At 32.4% G+C, this 24,094-nt stretch overlaps 3 protein-coding genes across 4 annotated transcripts; 1 reads left to right on the forward strand and 2 right to left on the reverse strand.

Moving 5' to 3' along the window:
• The first annotated feature begins 1,890 nt into the window (after positions 1–1,890).
• LOC114423672 (transcription factor bHLH90-like) lies at positions 1,891–5,522 on the forward strand. Of its 2 annotated transcripts, none has more exons than XM_028390508.1 (8): positions 1,891–2,224; positions 2,335–2,535; positions 2,696–2,744; positions 3,418–3,486; positions 3,566–4,114; positions 4,202–4,423; positions 4,531–4,710; positions 5,141–5,522. In XM_028390508.1, exons 1-8 carry the CDS (start codon positions 2,127–2,129, stop codon positions 5,264–5,266), a joined length of 1,494 nt encoding a protein of 497 aa, XP_028246309.1. In that variant the 5' UTR covers positions 1,891–2,126; the 3' UTR covers positions 5,267–5,522. The 2 variants fall into 2 exon arrangements, with proteins under 2 accessions (XP_028246309.1, XP_028246310.1); XM_028390509.1 differs by having other exon boundaries at positions 1,893–2,224; positions 4,534–4,710.
• A 190-nt stretch (positions 5,523–5,712) lies between these two features.
• Positions 5,713–10,310, reverse strand: LOC114423674 (proline-rich receptor-like protein kinase PERK12). Its single transcript, XM_028390512.1, has 7 exons — positions 9,877–10,310; positions 9,679–9,765; positions 8,398–8,468; positions 8,207–8,283; positions 7,593–7,740; positions 6,630–6,791; positions 5,713–6,299 (listed from the first exon to the last, which is right to left on the reverse strand). Exons 1-7 carry the CDS (start codon positions 10,229–10,231, stop codon positions 5,994–5,996), a joined length of 1,206 nt encoding a protein of 401 aa, XP_028246313.1. The 5' UTR covers positions 10,232–10,310; the 3' UTR covers positions 5,713–5,993.
• A 496-nt stretch (positions 10,311–10,806) lies between these two features.
• Positions 10,807–12,132, reverse strand: LOC114423673 (leucine-rich repeat extensin-like protein 3). Its single transcript, XM_028390510.1, has one exon. The coding sequence runs from the start codon at positions 11,774–11,776 to the stop codon at positions 10,874–10,876; it is 903 nt and encodes a 300-aa protein (XP_028246311.1). The 5' UTR covers positions 11,777–12,132; the 3' UTR covers positions 10,807–10,873.
• Between the last annotated feature and the right edge of the window lie 11,962 nt (positions 12,133–24,094).

Genomic DNA, 24,094 nt, shown 5'->3' on the forward strand with positions numbered 1-24,094 from the left:
TTAAATTATAGATATGAGACAATTTTTAGTTTATGCTTTAATTTGATTAAATCTTCTTTAACTTAAACCTCCATGATTAATCTTTGAAAAGTCTTTTTCTTGTTCTTGTTAATGAGTTTTTTATCCATTGAAAAAGATATTTGAGTCTTGAGAGGTTCGTATCAAGCACTCTAAAATTTATACAACATGTTAATATTACATGTCTCTCATTCTTGATAATGACACACTATTTTTACTGTACAAGCAACGTACGACAATATATGTACCCAAATACTCTTGAAAACATAAATAAAAGCATAAAATCCCAAAAGTAAAGATTCTTTTTTTGACACACCCAAAAGATAAAGATATGCATGTATTAATCCTAGCAAAACAAGACGAGTTCTAGCATGCATAGGTGAAACTCTGTTTGGTAGGTGCAAAAGTTACCGTGACCTTTGGATCTAGGTGTTTTTGAGATATACCATAGACAAACATACACCAAAATAATTTTTATTATTTTTGCATTTTTATTAACGGTTTTTTTTTTCAACACAATAACCTTCTTTATGACCATCACCATCGACCTTCATTTGCCGTCGTCGGAGACAACCTCTATCTGCTGTAGCCAGAGATGACTTCCGACAACATGTTTTTTTTCCTACTTTCCTTTTTTTCATCTCCTCTTCTTTTCTTCCACTTTCCTTCTCTAACCAAGACGTCCAGATCCGAAGTGAGATCTAAAATGGGAAGCAAGCCTCAAATAATGATTCAAAGAAACGGAGATTCAAATAAAAAACTAATCATACCAAAAATACTTTCATCCACCAAAATCCCCAAATTTGAAGCAAAAACTATAACTCTTTCATCAACAAGCCAACCCCAAATCTGTGACAACCATCAAGAAATGTACAGTTGCTGATTCTAACTCATTTTTCTTCACGCTATAAATTGATTGCTTCTTTCCGTAAGCTTCCATGAACGACGACGCCTTCACAAAAGTTCCAAGCCGGGGATGTTGGGAGCGAGTGATTCCTCTACAGTGATGTGATGACTGTCTTTCAGACTACGGCAAAAGGGTTTTGTGGTGGTGACGATGGGTGGGTCGGAGAGGGAGGGGTGGTTGCAGCTGGGAGGAAAAAATTCTGTTGAGAGAGAAAAAAAATAAAAAATATATATATGTTTTTTAATTTTATCTAATGCAGACCATTTCACTATAATCCATACTTATACTAAACATTGATTTTAAAATTCTTTGGCATGGTGCATAACAAGTTTGGGTTACGCACTTTATATGCGTGGTTCATGAAGCTTGATTTTTCTCATCAGTGAAACTGCCCAAATTTCAAAACTTTGAAGATTAAATTAGACAGCAATTGATCTAGCTAGTAATTAACAAGTGGCAATGAAGAGATTAGGAGAAGTTGACTTTTTTTCAAAGAAGAAAAATTAATACACACGATCAGTATATTGAACACGTGTCAATATATTTAAGGGACTTAACCATCTACAAAATTTATTGGTGTAAATGTCTTCAATACTGTTATCTACTTACAAAACAAACAAATTTATTGATTTTTAATTATAATAAATAGCTTAAAAATCATACAAATAATTTTTTATTAATTAATAATGTATACACTAAATAGTACTACATACCTATTAAACTCTTCAAAAAATTGTATTTCTCTTCGAAATATTTATGGTGTGGCCAAAAGGAAATGATAAAATGTGACCCCACAGGAAATATATATCCAACCCGCAGAAAAAACAAAAGGAAAAAAAGAAATACTAATAAAAGGAATCTAATGATTGTGCAGTTATGGGTTGCTTTCAAAGCAACTTGTTGAAAATGGTTACTATTTTGTATTTCTAGTCACGGTTAGTTAGTCAAAAACAGCTTCTGCCACTCATTCACTGGCAGGTACAAAGATTCCCAGTGTCAGAGATATGCTACTGATGAGAATGATACACCACTCCGTAGTAATTGATATAAGAACTTGTCGTGTATCATGTGCTTCAATTTGGGAAAACTGTTATAAAGGGTACATGAAAAATGGAAATGAAATGGTCCATCATGTAACATAAAGCATACACAAAAGTTTCAAGTCCCCAAAAGCAAAGTTGCATTTTGAAGGACACACAATATGAGTGGTTTGGGTGTTGTAGAGTGTCTTAGACCCCTTGTTAAGACCAATGCTTGGGATTATGTAGTTGTTTGGAAATATGGGGATGACCCAACAAGGTCTAGATCTACTACAAATTTACATTAACCATTTTTTCTTTTTCTTTTTTTATACTATTTTTCATTTATTTGGGAATCAGGGTTTTGAATGCATTTTGGTCACTGTGTAGGTTTATTGAGTGGGTAGGTTGCTGTTGTAGAGGGAGTTGTAGTGTGAACATTGATGTGGTGAAGCCTGAAGAGGAAAAGGGTGAAGTGTGCAACTTGGCTCAAAGTTGCAGGGATGATCATTTTCATTTTCAGCATCTAGTTAGAACAAAGGCTTGTAAAGCTCTTGCTCAGCTTCCTTTTGCATTGTCTCTCTATTCTGGGTCTCTCTCTCTCTCGTTCTGACTTGTGTTTGTGTGTGTGTGTGTGTGAATATTTATTACACATGTATGTAAATTTTCAGTTTTTTTTTTTTTTTTTTTGTAAATTTGGCCAAGGAAACTAGGAAAGGAAACACTAACGACAGTTAATTATCTTACTCAGTGTGCATGGAGAGGTTGCCATATCACAACAAGCAAGATGGCTTACCCAGGTGGTAATTTCAATGGATTAAAGTATCAGATATTTTACTGGTTGTTCTTTTTTCTTTTTTCTCTCACGTTGGCTTCCTGATATTGCTTGAAACAAACCAACATTTTAGTATTTACTGAAGTTTGAATCTTGTCCCATGTAGATAACCTGTTTGATCCAAATACTAAATGACTATGTTACATTACTCTTTTGAGTGATTCTTTTGTTTTCAGCTGATAAAAATTTAATGCAATGAAAGGGATTTTTTTTTCCTCTTGTTCTTTTTATAAAGGTGTCACATACTTACTCTCCATTCTAGCATGAAACTCCCCATTTGTTGCTAGAAACTTCCTTACATCTGTTAAGTGCTTGTAACGGCATCAACTAGTACCTCCTTTGGTTCGTTGATGGCTATTGCAAATGATTTTCTTCCCTTATTCTGATTAACTAGCTATGACTTTTGAGTTAATTTTAATACATGGACATCCAGAATCAGTGGCAACCCTGATAAAATTTCAGGCTGAAACAATCACCTTCCCAAAGTAACTAATCGGTTACATAAAAAATGTATATTGCACAATAGTTGTCAATTCGTCATGGACACAGCACGATATTTGACATTTTAACTGGGACTATTAATGGTAGCTCACCATGTTTAATAAGATCATAAACTAAATTTCTCACTTTTTTGACAGGATTCAATTGGAACCCAAGTTTTGATCCCTATTGTTGGTGGTCTTATTGAGCTCTTCACTGAAAACCTGGTAGATATAAATCTTGATACTTGTAAACAACACCTCTGACTGAAAACTCTTATGTTAATGAAGTGCTCATCTTTCTCAGATTCCAATGGATATGAATATCGTAGAGTTCATAACAGCACATGGTTGTGTCTCTTTAGAGCAAGAAGCCATATCTGCACAGAGCTACACCAGTCTGAACATCAATGAACATCTGCCATTAAGGGAACAATACTCACATTGGTCACCACACATGCCAACTTTAACTCCTAGTGTCCATCAGCCTGCAACGAGACAGTGCAGCTCCCATCCTAGCATTGAAGGACCATCCAGTGGGTCTAATCCTTCAACTGAAGAACCATCATTTGATTCAAAGTTTGCTTCCTTGATTCCACATGAATATCTGAAACCACCAGTTAAAAAATCTCCCATCCCCAAAACTGAAACGCCCAAGTACAACAAAACTTCAGGGAAATGGCAGAGAGGTTTAAGTTCCCATTGTAGCAATGAGGAAGACGATGAATCAAAATCAGTCAAGGAGTCTCAGAAGGAAGTTTACCAGGCTAAGAATCTTGTCACAGAGAGGAATAGGAGGAACAAGATAAAAAAAGGGCTTTTTACACTGCGGTCTCTAGTCCCAAGGATAACCAAGGTAGATAAACTGCATAACTTAGAAGCATATTTATAATGCTTGTCCTTCTTAATTCAGTCTAATATCTGAAAAACTAAAATTTGGCAGATGGATAGAGCTGCAATTCTTGCCGACGCGGTTGACCATATAAAGGAATTGCAAACACAAGTAAGAGAACTTAAAGATGAGGTCAGGGATTTGGAAGAACAGGAATGTGAGAAGAACACGCCACAATTGATGATAACAAAAGGCAAAAAACCAGAAGGAACCAGAAGTAACCCTCCTCTTAATCAAAGTTCTTCTGGTTGCACTAAAAAGATGCAAATGGAGGTACAAGAGTTTGCATAACCTCCTCACTGTTTTCCCCAGATCTTAGATGAAACTAAATTTCAGTACATCATATCTTAGTGACCTAATGTAATCTGTTAACACGTTAGCAGGTGCAAGTAGAAGTGCATCACATTAGCAAGACAGATTTCTTAATTAAGTTATGCAGTGAGCAGACGCAAGGTGGGTTCTCAAAGTTGATGGAAGCTATACATTCAATTGGACTAAAGGTGGATAGTGCCAATATGACCACACTTGATGGCAAAGTCCTTAACATTCTGACGGCTAAGGTAAGAATATAAGAATTCATAGCAAAGTGCAATAATTTGCTGAATATATGGAGCAGTAGCACCATAAAAATACACGAACAAATTTGTGGTAATTTGGCGCAGGACTCCAAGTCCAACACCAACTACTACTTATCACATTCCAGTTTGGGTTTATAAATTGGATATGGCTCCTCTACTCTTTTCCCTTCAAAGAGGTGAAGGGATTACACAATTTTGGGCGAGACCAAAAAAGTAGAAAAGATTTCATTCATGAAAAAAAAAAATGTAACCTGCAACATTTAAAAACTTAGATGGATTAGAACTTTTATCCGAAAGCATTCATTTCATCCTTCTGTCCCACCACCTCACTCAGTCTCTCACAGTCCCCCTTCACTACATTAGTTCATAGGATCCCCTTCCTAATGCAATGAGATTAAATTTTTTTCTACAGGCAAACAAACAGGATATTCACCCAACTAAACTTAAAGAGTATTTAATACAGAAGACAAGCGATGATAGGCAAAGTAGCAAACAAGTTCGAGAAAATGGTGGTGATATGAAGAGTTCAAGAAAGTAAGAGTTTCTTTTCAAAGTTTGGACACCCTGTACATGGAAATTTCGTTTACAAGTGAGAAACAAAGCACTTGAATGACACAGTTATCAGCAAAGTCATCAATTCTGAGAACAAGTTGAAAAATCACTTGTTAGCTAAGGACTTGGTTATTGTCTGTAAACAAACAACACACGCAACTATATAGAAGTTGTACTAGAAGCATAAATTGTATATCCAATTTTTTCTTGGCACCGGCAACAACAGTTTACTAATTCCTGACTATGGTTATGAACTTATGCAACAAAGCCATTTTCTTGATTGAGGCCTAATATGGTTGCAGAAATATTCTCAACTTGCAAATACCATAAATTTTGAACTATTTTGTTTTGAATATCATTGAATCATCACAAATGTGCAGTAAGAAACTCAAATCTTCTAAATCCAACATCAATGAGAGACATCTACTGATAATAGTGATTAAAAAAATGACCTCAAAAAACTTATCTTTTTACAAGCTGCCAACATTCCCTCAAATTAAAAAAAAAAAAAAAGAGGGAAAGAAAATAGAGCAAAAATTAGAGAAAAAAGGATTAAGTGAAGCTTCTATACAGGATGGGATGTGGTTTGATGGTCATGCAGTGTCATGGTCCATTAGAAGAATTTGGGGAATCTAATTGGGTTAAAAGCAGCAGCCTCTAACTCCATTATATCTATGCCCATTGGTCAGTGCTGCGCTGCTGTGTGCTTTCCCTCAATCCCTGTTTTCATTCAATACTGGTCCTATGCATGTTGATAGCTCTAGATTCAAACTCCCACTAGAACTATGTCGTATCAATTCTTGGTGGGATCCTCTTGAGGTCATTGAGGTGTCTCTTGACAAACTGTATTCTCTACTATATATCTCAAAATCAGAATCAACAAAGGTTCCATTGGCCAACCTTCTGAATAGCATAATTTCTTTTTCATATTGACCAGAATCATAAACCGTGCTATGACCATATTTCACCCCATTAGATAGATCAGAACTTTCGTCTCCACAATCCAAGGATCTTACCACCTGATATCAACCACAAGAAACATTAGTAAATATTATCAGTGTATCATATGATTTTTTTTTTAAAAAAAAAACTGATGTTATACAACAATGAAAATCATTTCATGTAGCTGTTATATACAAGTCACATTACAACAGAAATGTTTCCATCCAAATACTACTGTCATAACAGATTGCCAAATATGTAACTAACTAACTAACCCTTGTCAAATGTCTTTAATGAGTTGAGATAGAATTGTTACAAAGATAGTCATCCCATGTCAAATGATAACAAGCACAAACTTAAATAGTAGGTGGATGCACAAGAACATAGATCTTTGGTATTGTTATCACCTGAACCATACGAGGCCGTCTAGGAGCTGAGTGGCGAACACAAGCGGCGGCCACCTCAACCATTCTGAGCATTTCATTCTCCACAAAGTGTTTTTTGAGTCTTGGATCTATTAGATCACTAAAATCACGTGTCTCAATTGCACGAAGGAGAAGTGGACGAGCCTGTAGGCACAGGACAATCTCATAATAGAATAACCAGAGTCATCAATTGAACATGTTAACTTGTGACACAAACATAGCTTGATTATTGTAAAATGGACTGTTAAAATTAGTATTTTTATCCATAAACTTGGCTTCTACTTTTATACTATTGTCTCTGGTACTCATCAAAAGGAAAGGGAAGAGATAAGGGAAGGAAAAAAGAGAAATGAGTGTTTCATACTTTCCTGGGGTTACACCTATTTGCAGTAGCTTGTATATGTTTGAAAACAATTAATTTAGTGGAAATAATCGTTTTTTCTATGGCTTGTAAAGAAATTAATAAAAATAAGCGATTTCTTTTTTAAATAAACAACATCAAATGTTTTAAATGAGTTGTACTACAAAACCATAATGGGACTTGTGATGATGCAAGGGAAGAGAGACAGAGGTGAGAAGTGAGGGTAAAAATTTAAAGAAATGGGCATTTACATCTCATTAATTCACAAAAAATCTATTGTAAAGGCACCACGGGGAGAATTTTTTATATGGTTTAGTATCACCACAAGTTTCAACCAATCTCCACGCGATATATAGCTGAGTTTATAGAACTCTTTCTCCTAAATTAAGAAGTTGACTACGTATCAACTTGGAGATTGGTCGATACCATAGATTCGTGATGATTCCTAACCATTCAATAATTTCTTCCCAATAGGACATGTAGACATGGGATAAAAAGGGAAGAGAGTGAAAGATGTATAAACATTTTGTGCAAAGAGGAGAGTATGTATCACATTTCAAAATATGTAGAAGGTATATTCGTACCCACTCAACCAAACTCTCATCTCCCAAAGGCTGAGTTTGATCAACGGGTTTCCTTCCAGTTACAAGCTCAAGGAGGACAACCCCAAATGAGAAAACATCTGATCTATCCGTTAATTTTCCACTTGTTGCATATTCTGGAGCCATGTACCTGAAATTAAAGTCAGAAACGAGTTGGTGTAGTAATTTTATTGGACATTATTGAAGAAGGTTTTCCAGCAAATGTATCTACATTATTGAACTACATGTTTTGATGGGTCACAGATACGACATGTGGTAGTAGAATCAAACCTTAAAATATTAATAAGACCTTTTTCAAAAACAAAACTTAAGCCACCCTCGTTGAAGTTGAAATCTATTTTATTCTAAAATTTATAACACTAATGAATAATGAAGTTATAACCACTAACCAACAAAAACAACTAAGGAAATTTTATTTGACCAGATGAGGTACCAAAAACCAAAATTTCTGTGAATAAGGCATTTTTCTTTTGTTCCTCCAAAAGATTTCCTTCTTCAAACTAGAAATTTATTTCCATTCACTGCAAGTCCCAATCCCCCATGATAATCTATATACATTATTATCCTTTGTTTGTGTTAAGGCAAAGGAAACATACCCAAAGGTCCCCATAACCCTAGTTGATACATGGGTATTGGAAGCATCGGCTAACCTCGCAAGTCCAAAGTCAGCAACCTGTGTTAAAACAAGGGTGAATTAGTATCTGGACGTTGCATTTAGAGAAAATTTGTGTCTAGATTGAAAAATAAATTTCATCATAGTACATGAAGAAACAAAATATATGCATACCTGTGCCTCATAAGCATTATCCAAAAGTATGTTTGCGGACTTTATATCTCTGTGAATAATCTTTTGGCAGCCTAGAGATAGATAAAATACTTTAGTTATTCATGGAAATGAAAAATTAACATTGACAAAAGAAATTTTGACATAAAATATGAAATATAAAAATCCAGTAGTGGATTGCAGGGAGTTGTCTTCCAAAAACAAAATTCATGTGCTACTTAATTCCTTAAGTCCACATACTTAATTCCTTAAGTCCACAAAAAGGTTAAAAATATGCCTCCTCTTCTAAATTTCTACTTTGTATTTGAGATGGTTTGTATAGTTGTCAACTCCCTCCCAAAATTTTGTTCTGCTTCTGATAATAACCACTCTGGTGTTTGGAGAAATGTTCAAAAAACCAAAGCATTGTCAACATTTCTATTCTCCTTAAAATACAATAAAAACATAGATAGACAAAGTGACTCAAAAGTAACACAGATCTTTCTTAAAGCGTGAAATTAACTTCATAACACTATTGAGATTTAAGAGGTATTCAATTGTAACTTGTAAGATCTTATAGGCTTTGGGACAGTTCTCTGCTTCAGAAAAATTTTCTACATCAGTACATCCCTTATCCTTCTTGTAACTTCCATCAAACATCATGCACAGTTAAGGGATGATATGATAACAAGTTAAGAATTAATGATCTGTTAACCCAGAATTACATGGTAGCTAGGAGTGTCTTCAGATTGCAGAAAATTATGACTCGGTTGACAAGGATTACGGGTATATTCACTTGTATCATGTTATTGTTAACACTACTTTCTAACACTTGAAAGGAGATATAAGGTTGGTCTAGTGATGATGGAAGAAGAGAAGAGGAGAGAGGTTGCGAGTTCGAATCCCTCTGCTTACATAAACTAACAATACTAACAACTAATATTTGTCGATAAAAGAAAACACATCACTTGAAAACCTACACACATCATATAATGTACAGCTTAACCAAGCTCACTTAAACCGTTTGGTTTCCCCCTAAAATTAAATTGTGCAGATCAGATTTTCCACACACAATTAGCACAATTATTTCCCTATCTGTCACTTTTTTTTTAAATGTTGCATTCCACTGGAAGAATATACAGGTTTTTTTTTATCCATAATAATCAAAAACAGTTATCAAGGTATTTACAATAACTCACACCATGCTCAACCAACTAAGGTTCATCCCCTTGATATATAGTTTCTGTTTAGATAACTTCTTTATAAGAACTTATAAGAGAAGAAAATAAATACAAATATGCTCACAGTCCTCATGCAGATATGCCAGGCCCTTTGCAGCGCCTATTGCAATCTTTAGCCTCTTGTCCCAATTCAATACTGGCATTCCACTTGCTGTAATAATACACACATATATATATGATCATGAGAACCAAATGAAATACAGAGAAAACATGAACTCCATTATCATTTTCAAAGAAAAAAATCAAGGGAAACTCACGTTACCATGCAAGTGATGATGGAGTGTTCCATTAGGAACATACTCATAGATAAGAATTCTTTGCTGCTCGCATATGCAATAACCAACTAATGACACCAAATGCCGATGATGAACTCGGCTGATGATCTCCACTTCAGCCTTGAATTCCCTTTCTCCCTGCCTACCGCCGGCCTTAAGCTGCTTTACTGCAACTGCTTTTCCATCTGGCAGCCAACCTTTGTAAACAAACCCAAACCCTCCTTCCCCAATAACATTTTGAGTAGAAAAGGCATTGGTCATTTCCATAACCATTTCATAGGTAAAAACTATCTGAGCACTTTTGAACTGAGCTGAGTCGAAAGAAGCTCCTAAATGGTGCATGCTCGCATTCCCATTTCCATAGTTGTTTGCAAGGGGAGGTGATGGGATAGGCTGCTGTACATAGTAATGCCCATTAACACCTGATGGCCATCACAATTAGACAAGAAAATCAAACGTAGCAAGGCAATGAATAAGAAAAGAGAGATGCTGATTGGTATGAAAACTTGTGGTGAAAGACATGCATGAAAGTGAAATTTCTCTCTCTCAAAACCATAATTTCTCTCCCTATTCAGACACTCACTCCTCTCCTTATTAGTTAAAAAATTATTTGTTACAATTTCCAGAAGAAGAAAAAAACTCATTCATACAAAATAGTATTGTTGATAGCTAAAATGACAACTTAACGATAATGGTAGTTGATATTATTCTTCAATCAAAACCTGCATTTTATCGACCACTAGGGTTATCCTAAAAAGGAGAAATTGTTAGGTAGTCTTGAACCATCATGAGTTTATGATCCCAGATAGACAATCTCTATGTAAGACGTATTCAAGTTTTTCAAGTTATTAGAAAGAATTAACTACACTTCGTTACATGTCACGCAGAGATTAGTTAGCACTATGATGATTCTTGACCACCTTTTTATGGAAGAACAACACCAACAACAATATTCCTGTTAAAATGAATCTAGGTTTTATACTTTTATCCTAAGTAAAATGAGTACAGATGATTACCTGATTTTACATGAATATTAAGGGGTGGCATATAGGGTGTAACATGGGCATCCCCTCTTGATTTTTTCTTCTTAAACACGAAAACAAGAGATACAGCTAGGGCAACCAAGGCAACAGCAAAAATCCCAATGAGTGTGTAGCCAATATATTTTTCTGAATTATCATCAGAAGAGGTTTGATTGGGAGAAGAACCCGTTGAGTTTGTATGGGAAGAAGTAGCACCACCATGCTTGCCATGGTGGCCTGATCGTGGCTTGTCAGAGGTTCGCGGAGTTGAATCATTGGAGGGTGCATTACGAGGAAGCGAAGAAGGAGGAGGTGGAGCATGGAATTGTGGCGATGACTGTTTACGTGGATAATAAGGAGGAGGAGGAGAAGGATTGCCGTTATTGCGCAATGGCACTGATTGTGGTGGTGCGGGCGATGAAGGTGGTGGTGGGGGTGATGAAGGTGGTGGTGGTGGTGGGGGCGATGAAGGTGGTGGTGGGGGTGATGAAGGTGGTGGTGGGGGTGATGACGATGAAAGCAATGACAAGGATGATGGAGGTGATGGTGACCGTGATGGTGGAGGTGGCGGTGACCATGATGGTGATCCACTTAAATCTTTAGATGGTGGTGACAACAATGATATTGAGGAAGGTTTCAACCGAGGTGGTGATAATATTGGCAGTTTCAACTGAGGCGGTGGTGGCGGTGGTGATGGCGGTGGGGAGTTGGACGGAGCACTCTCCTGAGTATCTAAATCAGGAGGCTTTGGAGATGGAGCCGATTCCTTGTCATTATCATGAGAACTCTTTTGTTTCCTTTTATCTTTGTTAGGTATAGTTAGATAAGAAGAATCATTGTCCTCTTCGGTATGTTTTGTACTCATATTAATCTATATATATAATGTGTTTATATATATAAATATAAATTCTCAGAATGGCAAGAAAATTGAAACCCCTTCACCTCCTTTTTTTAAACGGAGGTAACGTGAATGGAATTGAAACAGGTTCTGGCAAATCAAACCTAGGTTTTGAGAAAAGGAATAAAACAAAGCAACAACGTCAACATGGATTGTTGTTGTATTATGTTCCAACATGGATTCGTCGAACTGCGCAAGTTCTGCGAACAGAATTGCCAGCTCGATGATGCAACGCGTTGGGATGGTTGAGAGAGAGTATGTGTGAGTGTCTCTGGATTGAACGAAAGGGGAACCAAAAGAGAAAAAAAAAAAAACAAAAATGTTGGCCATTGGAAAATCATCTATCACGAAACCTACAATCTCTCTGTGCTGCATGGTTTTTTTTAGGGAAAGAGACACGTAGATTGTGCTGTTTCGTGATTTTCTTAGATTCTTGTTTTGTTTCTTCGGTTATGTTTTGTTGCCGCGTGCTCTTCTTCTCCCTGAATCTCGGGTTACCGCGCAATTTAAACCGGGTTGATTAACATATCTCTCGTTTGACCCGAGTCCATGAGCTTCTTACAAATTACAATGGCTTGCTGATTGCTCCATAATAAATGGGCTTTAAGATTTTTATATAAGAGAGAAATACAGCAATTGCTTCCTGCACCCCTACAACTTTAAATATCCCAAACATATATACCCTTCTCCCCTATCTCATCCTCCTCCTCTTCCTCTTATCTCCCACTCCTTTCACCACCGCCACAACTTCCTCCACCTTCGTCATCGCTCCAACCATGTTAATTTGTTGGAGAAGGAGAAGGCCATAGGAAAAAACATCCATATGTAGCATGTATAAGGGACTCCTCCATTAGTGGAACCATGAAAATCAGATAACCATTATTAATTATGTATTCCATAATACAATATGCATTCTGGATGATTCAATCCATAACTAGCATATTTATGGAATAGGTGATTCGGAAGTCATGCAATATAATATCGGATTGAGTAATTTAGAATACATCTTGTGTTCCACATTACCCTATATAGAACTATTAGTATTAGAGCCCGGACAATGCACGGACATACTGATTTATTGTAAACTATCACGAAATGTAATTAGTATATGATTCAATTTAAAGAAAAAATAATTTTACATTTTATTGTTGCGTTGCAGCTAAGACCACTAATCTTGCTTCAAAAACATGTTTATCTGATATTGTTGTGTTGCATCTATATAAAATAACATTTCTTCTTTTAATCTTTATCTGTTTACAAATTGAGGGTGTTGTTAAAAGGGCTAAAGGGGTTGGGTTTGTTGATCTTGCACATTTTCTTGAGCTTCCAATGTCAGAAATCTTGCATGGACTACAGGTACCATGATCTTACTGTTATTTTATTTGATATTTGATATTTGATATATTACCTTGAATTTAAGTTTCCTTATACATATTACATACAAATTCACCTATTGTATTAACTTGTTTTAAAAAAATTGTACTTATACTCCAAAAATGCAAAATAATAGTTCAATCTGTGTAAAATTATTCTAAATAATTGAAGTACTAATACATGAGTAATATAATTTACCAATTGAAGATCAAAGCTAACATGATTTTATATACATTTATACTGTTACCAACTGATGAAGTTGAAATTGTACCTACATGTTGGTTGGTCAAGTAGAGTAAACTCCATTGACATGGTACTTTTAGTATTTTATATATAATTTCTATATTTGCGAAAAAAACTTTCTTCTCGTATATTAAGCATTAATATTCTTACTTTCTTTTAAAAAATCATCTTTATATTTTATATTTATTTTTTATCTTTAGTAAAAAAGTTATTCCTCTTAAATTAAGTATAAATTTTTTTAATTGCTTTAAAAAAATAATCTTTAGGAAGGTATTTGAGTTTGATGGAAATAATTCTCGATCAGGCTTCATTTACCTCCCGGGTGAACTCTAAATTAGTCAGAATCCTTTTTTCCTAATGAATTGGAGGATTAAGACCATAAAAAAATCATCCTAATATTTTATATTTGAATATATAATTTCTTTCTTACTTTCTTTAAAATTAAATTTCATATTTTTGTATCTTATATGTTGTTTCTATCTTTAAGAAAAATGTTCATCTCCATAAATTAAGTATAAATTTTATTACTTGTCTTAAAAATATCATTTTCATATTTCTTACATAATTTACTCGGAGAAGAATAGGAAAGAAAAATCTCACCTCATAATTTTACATGTAAATTTTAGGCTTTAATTTTACTTATACTTGATATTTTAAGTAAAATAAAATATTAAATGAATTAGTTAAGTGAAAAGAAAATAAGCAAGAAATAAACAAAAAAAAAGCATTTACATTAATCTCATCAGTTATATTTTATTCATATTCTTCCGTGATAAAACATAGTTTATCCGTATTCTCCATTTAAGTAGAATAAAGTATTCAAAAAATTAGTTAAGTAAAAAAAGAAAGAAAAAAATACATTACAAATATTATAAAAATGAATTAAAATATATTCTTTTATCATAATGATTTAAATGTTTATTTGATTTCAACTAAATTGTCCATACCCATCAATTAAGTGTAAATTTTTTCTACTTGTTCTCATTACACAAATTGTTTATTCTCATGTTTTATATTATATATATATATATATATATATATATATATATATATATATATATATATATATATATATATAAAATAAGTTTAAATATACACAATATAAAAAAAGTTAAAATTTGTTCAAGTATCTTTTTTAAGAATTTAACTATGAGTAAGAAGATAATAAATAAAAAAGCACATCATTTGCCTATAATTTGATTTTAGATATTAATTTTATTTATACTTTCTATGTTAAATAAAATAAGATATTCAATTATAATATAGTATATCTTATTTCTAAAAAAATTAAATTTTAAGACGACATACAAAAATTACATAACAGAGAAGTTAATAATGTTTGTTTAAAATAATTTAAATTTAAAATAAATAATTATTTTCCTATACTTTTTTTACTCTAATTTGTCATAGAGAAGTTAATAATCCTAATTTGATTGATTCAAATTTCTCTTAGTTTTGTAATTAAATATATATTAATTAGGAAAAAAATTTACTCCTTAAAAATTAAATATAGTTTTTGTTTTTTTAATCATTTTCATATTTTGTATTTTATATATAATATAATTTATATCTTTGGAAAAAAAAATTATTCTTGTATATTAAGTAATGATATCCTTACTTGCTTTTAAAAATATTCTTTATATTTTATATTTATTTTTTATCTTTAGTAAAAAAATTACTCCCCATAAATTAAGTATAGATTTTGTTACTTGCTTTAAAAAAATTATCTTTAGGATAGTATCCGAATTCAATGGAAATAACTCTCAATCAAACTTTATTTATCCCCCAGACGACATCTAGGTAAGTTAGGGTTTCTCAATGGAAATTACCTTAATATTTTATATTTGAATATATAATTTCTATGCTTAGTTAAAATATTTCTCCCCGTAAATTGATTATAGATTTTCTTATTTTCTTTTGAAAATAAATTTCATATTTTATATTATATATGTTATTTCTCTTTAAGAAAAATGTCCATCTCCATAAACTAAGTATAGATTTTGTTACTTGTCTTAAAATTATCATTTTCATATATTGTACTTAATTTACTAGGAGAAGAAGATGAAAGAAAGACCCCACCCCATAATTTTACATAAATTTTAGACATTAATTTTACTTATATTTTGTATCTCAAATAAAATAAAATAATCAATGAATTAATGAAGTGAAAAGATAATAAACCAAAAAAATATATATTTACAATAATCCCATTAGTTATATTTTATTCATATTCTTCCGTAATAAAATAGTTTATTAGTATTCTCCATAGGGGTAGGAATAGGTCAGGCCGGCCTACAGGGGCCTACGACCTGACCTACATAAAGCTTGACCTAAACTGGCCTATTTAATTAAAAGGTTAGGCTCAGACTTTTTTAAAAGCCTATTAAATTAAATAGACCAGACTTAGACTTATTAAAAAGCCTGATAGACCGGCCTATATATATATATATATATATTATTTTTTGGGTACAATTAATTTTTTTTTAAACTATCAGACTTTGATTACACATTACAGCTCCATAACTTCTATTCCTATAATCAAATGAGACTTTAATTATAATTTAGGTGTGAGTCATGCGTCCTTTTATATTGCTCATTGTTTTTATTGGCCTATTTCTGTTAACGTTTTGTTTTCCTTTAACTTTCCTAACGTTCCTACTCTAGAGCAAAGGGATATTAAAGATTTAATGAGAATAAGACTTTTAAAAAGACTATCAGGCCAAACTAGACTTTTAAAAAGGTCAGACCGAGTCAAAATAAAAGCCTTTGATAGGCTATAGGTCAGGCTCAAGCCTAAAAAATTCTTCGTAAGCTAGACTCAGGCCTTTCAAAGTCTGGTCTGACTTATTCTCACCCTTAATTCTCCCTATTTAGTAAAACAAAGTATTCAAAAAATTAGTTAAATAAAAAATTACCTTGAAGGATTAATTCTTAATTTTTGACCTAAAAATATCATAGTTCGCACCAAAAAAATACTACACCTTTTGCATAAATTATTATTATTATTTTTACTTACTTTCATAAAAAAAATTGAAAATATTCTCTTATTATATGTACCGCGCTTACAGGAAGGAAAAACATACAAATATAAAGTGGAATTTTTTTTTTAAAAAAAAAAGCATTTGTGCTATTTACATGAAATCCATTGTCATACTAAATAATATTATCCTTTTAAAAATTATAAGTCCTAAATAAACCTTTTAATAAAAGGAAGATTAAATTAAATTTAAAAATTAAATTAAAGGACCAAATAATTTTAAACCTTAAATATATATAACATACAATTACTTTTCTTTTTCTAGCCAATACAATTACTTTCTTTTTATTAAATATTGTTATTGAATTTTGACATCTGTTTCATACAACAAAGTAAATGTCATGCTTGAACACTAATGTTACATAGAGTTATCCTCATATTTTATGGTATAATATCCTTGGATATTTTTTGGCAACATCATTAGTTACTTAATTTCATATCGTCATCAAGTGAACTATCCTAATAGCTGCATTACATTTTTTTTCCTTTTTTTTTCTCCATTAATTGTGAGCCAAATTGGTTCCCTGTGTATTGATTTTTTTTAGAAATTTTATGCATTATGCATAGTTGTTAAGTTTAGAAATGCATGATTCAAGATTCGGATTGCATGATTAAATATAGTATGCTTCGACAAGTTCACAATTTGCATCATGCTATGAATCACAATTCACAAATGACTTTGAATCATGTGATGCATACGTGAATTATTGGTGCGATTCCATAATATTGATACGAACTGCAACATTCAGTGGTTTAGTTCTTTTTTCCTTTTCTTTGTGGTCAATAATTAATGACTCTTGGAAGGGATATGCTAGCCAAAGAAGGACTAACTTGGGGAATCCACATCAATCATAGTAGGCAATTTATCCTTAGAAGGACTAACTTTAGCCGTTGTAATAAAACATATATTGGTACAATTGGAAGAGAAAAAAAAGAACAATACATTGAAGACAATTTGGTTTGGATAGGAAAGGCTTCTCACCTTTAATTGCCTTTTATGCACTTTTTATCTTGACAGGTTAAATACAGAATCACTAGACACGTCATTTATCAGTAGACTTGCATTCAATAGCGGAAACTACTTGTTTGTTAGCCATAGAAGAAGTATTTATAGGCTAATAACTTGATTAGGATCACCAAGAAAATTTGCAAGTCGATTTGTAGAAGCCAAAAGTTAACACAATTTGGAAGCAAAGATATGTTGGCGCTAAAAACTTTTGTTATTGAGGCTAGTCATTTATCTTCGATGGTCATTGACTAATACGGCTTAATCTAAACGGATTCTAGCTTGGCCCAATTTTAAAGATGACTAACGACTAAAGTAATCGTTTTTTGATGGCTAATAGTTAAAATAATTATTTTTTACATCTACAGACTATTTCTGGTGACTGATGACTAACGACTATTTATGTTGGCTAGTGCACTAGAATTAGACTAAGAAGTGATCCAAAATCAAACCTATTTCAAGGGAGACCAAGTTGGAGGAAAGATTTGAACCTGAAAGGCAATTGCAAGAAATTTTTTCAAGGCTAAATGCATATGAAGCCATGATTTCTTAAAAAATAAGAGAAGTAGGTAGTGGAAGTTAACATCTATTTCTTTGCATGAAGAATGAAGTAAACAAAGGTCAAAACATGGGAAATGCTCAAGGATAGTTTTTAGGACAACTACCCATGATGGAAGCATACACCAAAAATAGTCAACATATACAAAATGGTTGACAACAATCGTCTAATAGATAGCCAACAATAGAACGCTTATACTTAGCCAACACAGGACAAAAAAGGTAAAACTAGAAGAGTGAAAGTACCATACCCATGATCTAACGTGTAGTTGCTTTAGGAGACGTGGGTGACAATGTTAAGAGGATAAGAGGTTGAAATCATGTAATTCATGGTCTACTGAAATCTAGGGTAATGGGTTAGGATCAACTGACTTGTTTGTAACTGTTTTTATCATTATCAACCGGGAAAACTTGGGTGTAAAGCAGGTCCTTAACCAAATATATCCTTTTTAATCATTTATTGTTTTATTTACTACTTTCTTTATCATTTTCCTTTATTGCTTTCTGTCATTTTATTACATTGTTTCACTACAATTTTCATAGAAGTAGCGTAGCAAAGAAGCTTCAGTTCAATGATGGCTAGAAAGCTATTTGAGATAGACTAGGGAACCCAATAGAGGAACAAAATCTCTTCTTTGAGTCACTCATCTAAAAGGAATCACTCATTTGTAATGAGTCAACTAGTTTTCACTGGAATAAGTATACAAGTAATATTCTATTTAGAATTCAATATTTATTTTGGAGGTGATCAATGAAGGTGAATACACCTCTTGGATAATTTTTGTTGATGTTAGTATTGAAGAAAAATTAGATGAAATAACTCAACTAAAATGATCAAGTTACATAAAAAGAGATATTAATTAGTAGGAGCCTAAAATTATTTTCTTTCATAATTTATTAGTTTTATATTTTTAATTGACTTTATTTGTTTATTTATTTTAAATTCATAATAAGTCTAAGACTTAAATGCTTTATGTACAAGTAAAGAGACTTCTTCAAAACAAATAAAAGTTGAAATCATTGCTAAATTCAATTTTGGCAAATTGCTTTTTAAATCTACTCCCTTTAATAAACGTCTTCCAACGGAATAAACATCCCAATCAGTAGCTAAAGAACTCCATCTTATCCTGGACTTATGGCATTAATTATATCAGTTAGCTGTATCAATTATGTCGACCTGAAATCACTTAAAATATAGGGGCCACATGTGTTGGAAAAAAAGACTCCATTAATCCCAATGAATTTGTTATTTAATTGTGTTATCTCCAAATCTCTTCCATCAGCTATCATTATCAAAAACCCGCTTGAATAAGCATATACAAATCCTCTAAACAAAACCATATACAAATTCTCGCGTATAATATTATCTCTTAACACTCAGATTTATTCTTGAAAACTGCTATTCAAGTGTGATCAAAACCAAACTCTATTGTTTTAAAAAAAGAAACTCTGTTGTGTTTGCGTCTTTGCGAATCAAACTCCAACGATTATGGAGTGTTGAATGTAATACTAAAAAAGGTACATCCCAATTATTTATTTATGAAATTCTACTGCTTTTTCAGTTTTTCAGCCACCCATTTGCACTAAATTCTTTTTTACTCACTTTGTCTCGTAGTAATTATTGACGGTGAATGTTTGTTTTTAAGAAGTCCTCCTCCTCGTCCTATAGTTCAATTTAACGCGCGTGACTTTCTCAACAATCAACATCAAATAATCAATTGCAATTTGCCAACTAAGATGAATATATATATATATATGATCGAGAGCGTGTAATTATTTTTTGTTTGCTTAACAGAAGGAAGAGGATCCTGCTTGCAAAGAGAGTCACTCACGATGGTTGAAACATTTAAATAGTGCATGATGATGCTTTTGTTGAACCAGTAAGATTGTCCCAGTATGCTATTTAATTAATACTCGAGGTCTTAAACACGTTCTATTTTCAGCTTCCAAAATTATATTACAATCGATGAAAATAAAATAGATGTTTCCTTGTCTAATGTGTTCAACTACCGGGGTGGGTAGCAACTAACAACTAGGCTGCTAACACCGTCTCGATGGGTACTACAATCTCATCGTTTCAAAAAATAGAATAAAATAACCTCTACTTATTGTTACGTATTATTAGTACATCTTAATTAAAAACAAAAAAAAAATTGTTTTTTATTTTTTATTCATTTCTTTGATTAATTTAAATTACTAATAGTAACATTTTTATTCCTACATAAAAGAATTTAATAACATAACGTTCTCTTACTTCAAGTACACACATATATCTATATATATACACACACGTGTATGCGTGTGTAGATGTGTCACTTTCTAATATGTAACAGTTAATTAAAAAAGAGTTATTTATATACATAATTATTTATTTTTAATATAACCCATATCTCTTTTATGTTAATAACTTTAACCCTATAAATCACTACGTAACAATTGCTTATTTTTAACTATCTATCATAGAAGATGCTCTATCATGTTAAAATATGTATAATTAAAAATTAAAAGGACATCTTTTCTAATGTGCATTTAATTATTAAAAAAATTAGGGTTGAATAAATGTTACGTAGTCCGAACTACGAAGTCGTATAAGCAGAATAGTTGGCTAGCTTAAACTTATTCAAAGAGTTTCTCATGAAGTGGGGTTGGAATTTACATTATTTTTTACTCTTTGGCAGCTTTGCTTATAAAGCCAAGTCTAAAATCCTACTATATGATTCTTAGAATTTATCAGAAAAGGTTATGACGATAAATAATTTATTAATATTATTTCCATATTTTTTTATGTAGGATATTTTTCCCACTTGAGAATTACAAATTAATCTCTTATAAGCCATATATATTATTTTTTCCACCTGAAAATAATATTTCCATGATATTTTTATGTAGGATATTTTTTAAGTATTATTTTTACAATAAATATCTTTACAATAACTTTTATATATTCACCTTTTTTGGATCTCAATCATATTACACATATTATCTAATACATTTAATTTTTCTTTTTATTGTATAAATAGTATTGTAAAAAAAAATTAAAAAATGATATCTCTCTAGTATATAATAATCCTAAAAAAAAACCTAAAGGTATGGTTAGGCAATTAATTAGATTTGAATATCACCTATTTCTACGTAAGGAAAATACATAGTTATACTTTTCTTTTTCATTAACCCTTTAATTTCTTGAGATATGATCCAACATTTATATTTTGTAAGAGCCACTTACAGTTTTAATTCACATCATCAAGCAAAAGGAACATTAACCAATTAATCACTTTTTTTTCTTCTTGGCTCTACTTTCTTCTCTTCTGATTTTCTTAGCGTGTGTCCATAAGTATCTGAGATAAAAATATTCAATATATATTAAAAAAATAAATTATTAAAAATATAATTTAATATAATAAACTAGTTTTTTTTATTATCCCTTTAAACATTAAAATATACCCAAAAATACACATTAAAAAATATTTTTTAATCTCAATTAAGACAACTTTGTCTATAAATTGAACATTTAATCTCTATACTGATTTAATAAAGTTTTTATTTTTTTATCGATTAATACAATGTTTGTCCTTACATATTTTAATCTCCACCTTGAACTTTTCACTAATAATATATTTTATGCCTTTAGAAATATAAAATTTTTAATTTTTTTAGTAAATAATAGGAGAATGCAAAAGGATCACCATTATAGAATATATATTCAAACATTCCAATAAGGTTGACACTTCTTTTCCTATCAATCGCCTACAACATTCCTCTTGCTTATTCAAAAAAAAAAAAAAGAGAAAAGATAACAAGGATACATGGGGACATAAACTAAAACTCATGTAACAAGAGAAATTCCAATCATTTAAATCTATGCCTAGGAAGACTATTTTTATTTCTAAATACATCCTCATAAATAGTGGTAAGACAAGAATCCCACCAACAAAAATCATATACATGAAGGCTTAGAAAGCATGGTAGTAAAAATTGTGCCAGTTGGAGAATAAGCTTGTATGCTATTTGCGATCTTCTTCAACCTATGCGAGTTCGCGTTTGTAACATCCTAAAATATTACTAATTATTAATCGATATTTAATTGTATTTATTATGTTATTTGACTATATGGTTGACTTAAATGAGTTGAGGTATGACTTGAATTAGTCATGTGTGAATTTCTTGATATGGATATTGAATTATGAGGAGTTTTGTTGAACTAAGTTGAAATTATGAGATTTCAGATTTTACTTAAACCTATTTCAGTAAAATCGTCATCTCGAATTTGTTAATCGTTGGATCGTCTTCAAATTTTGTCTAGAGGTTCCTAAGACAATTATCCACACTTTGACTGTTGTTATTTGCAATATAACATCTTGAGTGTGAGATATGATTTTTTTACCAAAGCAGAAAAAATGGAGTTGGATCAGCTCACCCAGGCGAGCCAAACTCGCCTGGGCGAGTGTTGCAGGCTTCAAATATGTCCAGAAGTGTAAAACAACCATCTTCTTCCTCCTTCACTTCCCCTAAACCCTCCCCCAACACCCTAAGCTCCTCCTCCACCACCACTAACCACCGGTGACCGCCATGAGCCACCTTTGCTTGCCGTTGGATCACCGCAAAGAGAAGAACAGTTTAATCGGAATGGAATCTTCAAAACTCAACTCGAGGAATTGGTAGAGAACGAAGCCTCCAATCCTTCCTTCGCAGTTTCTTCGAGATAATCGTGATTCTAAGCCTTCTCCTTGTTAGTTTGAGTCTATCTTTGCATCTCTTCTGACTTGGGAACCATTATTGGATGTTTTTACACTTCCTTTGAAAAACCCTTGAAAATGAAACATTGTAAAAGTTATCTTTTTATAACATTGATGTTATTTTTGTGACCTTCATTGAATCCCAGTCACATTGGCGTGATCGGAATTTTAAAATGATGTCTCCTTTTAGTAGAATCCGAAACACCCCTTAGCCCTTGATGTTTTGACAAAGGTATTTGACCTCGAATGTTGTCATTAACCTTGTTTCTAAAATTTATACTAAATTTCCTTCAATTTGGTATATAGAACCTTGCATTTGGACTTACGAACATGAACGAGAGAGGTCTCTGGGCGACGCAAAGAGAAATTGACGTAAAGCTCACGATAGGTGAGGGGAGTTTATTATTGTTTACAGTTTTTAATACCATAGTTGGGGTCAGGGAACCTAACTATAGGGATGTATGCATGTCCCTGTTGCATGCTGGTTTTCAAGAAAAATTGTATTTTTAACTAATGAGATGTAATATATTTGTTATTGATGTGCATGCTAATTTTCAAGAAAAACTGTATTTTTAACTAATAGGATGTGATAGGTTTGTTACTGATGATAGAAATAGTCAATGATGTTGTTGTTGTATTGATTGGAATTTTTGGGAAAAGTCTTAAATATAGAGGAGACTCTGCCCAAAATTTTATATGTGTTCTTCTATTTACTTCTTTATTAAATTTTAAATGGGCATAAGAGTTTGTTTGAATCCTATAGTTTCCTCTTTAATTTAGAATTTTCCTTAAAAAAATATGAGTCTCGTGGTATTGTAGATTGTTGTTGTATGAGGTTTATGTTGCTTGAAGACCTGGGAAATGTGAATCCCGGGCATGAATTTATGTGTATGTATGTGAATGTGATTGCTTGTGATGTTGATGATGATATTGAGATGAAATGTTGATGATGTTGAAAATGCACTATGATGATGTTATGTTGTGTATGTACATGGGGAGTGCAGTGACCTTGTTGGATATCCCTGGTAGGGGAAATAGAGTGGTTAAAGAGTTTTAAGCATCTCTAGAGAGGAATGGTTTAGAATCTTTAGTTATCCATGGTCAATGCATTGATGGTGCCCATGTTTCATACGTTGTATGTTGTGTATGTACGTGGGGGGTGCAATAACCTTGTTGGATATCCTTGGTGGGGGAAATATAGTGGTTAAAGAGTTTTAAGCATCTTTGGAGAGGGATGACTTAAAATCTTTAATTATCCACGGTCAGTACATTGATGGTGCCCATGTTTCATATTTCATATTGCATGGAAAATGTACAAAATTTGTCAGTAA

This window comes from Glycine soja, chromosome 8 (genome assembly GCF_004193775.1).
Source record: "Glycine soja cultivar W05 chromosome 8, ASM419377v2, whole genome shotgun sequence".
In the NCBI taxonomy this organism is placed as follows: Eukaryota; Viridiplantae; Streptophyta; class Magnoliopsida; order Fabales; family Fabaceae; genus Glycine; species Glycine soja.

Coding starts and splice junctions, on each gene's coding strand:
- LOC114423672 (XM_028390508.1), top strand. CDS start 2,127: ATGAGTGGTTTGGGTGTTGTAGAGTGTCTTAGACCCCTTGTTAAGACC. Junction 4,424..4,530: donor CTAAAAAGATGCAAATGGAG/GTACAAGAGTTT, acceptor TTAACACGTTAG/CAGGTGCAAGTAGAAGTGCA. Junction 4,711..5,140: donor TTAACATTCTGACGGCTAAG/GTAAGAATATAA, acceptor TTTTTTCTACAG/GCAAACAAACAGGATATTCA.
- LOC114423674 (XM_028390512.1), bottom strand. CDS start 10,231: ATGCACCATTTAGGAGCTTCTTTCGACTCAGCTCAGTTCAAAAGTGCT. Junction 8,469..9,678: donor GGCATATCTGCATGAGGACT/GTGAGCATATTT, acceptor ATCTATCTCTAG/GCTGCCAAAAGATTATTCAC. Junction 6,300..6,629: donor GACGGCCTCGTATGGTTCAG/GTGATAACAATA, acceptor GGTTGATATCAG/GTGGTAAGATCCTTGGATTG.
- LOC114423673 (XM_028390510.1), bottom strand. CDS start 11,776: ATGAGTACAAAACATACCGAAGAGGACAATGATTCTTCTTATCTAACT.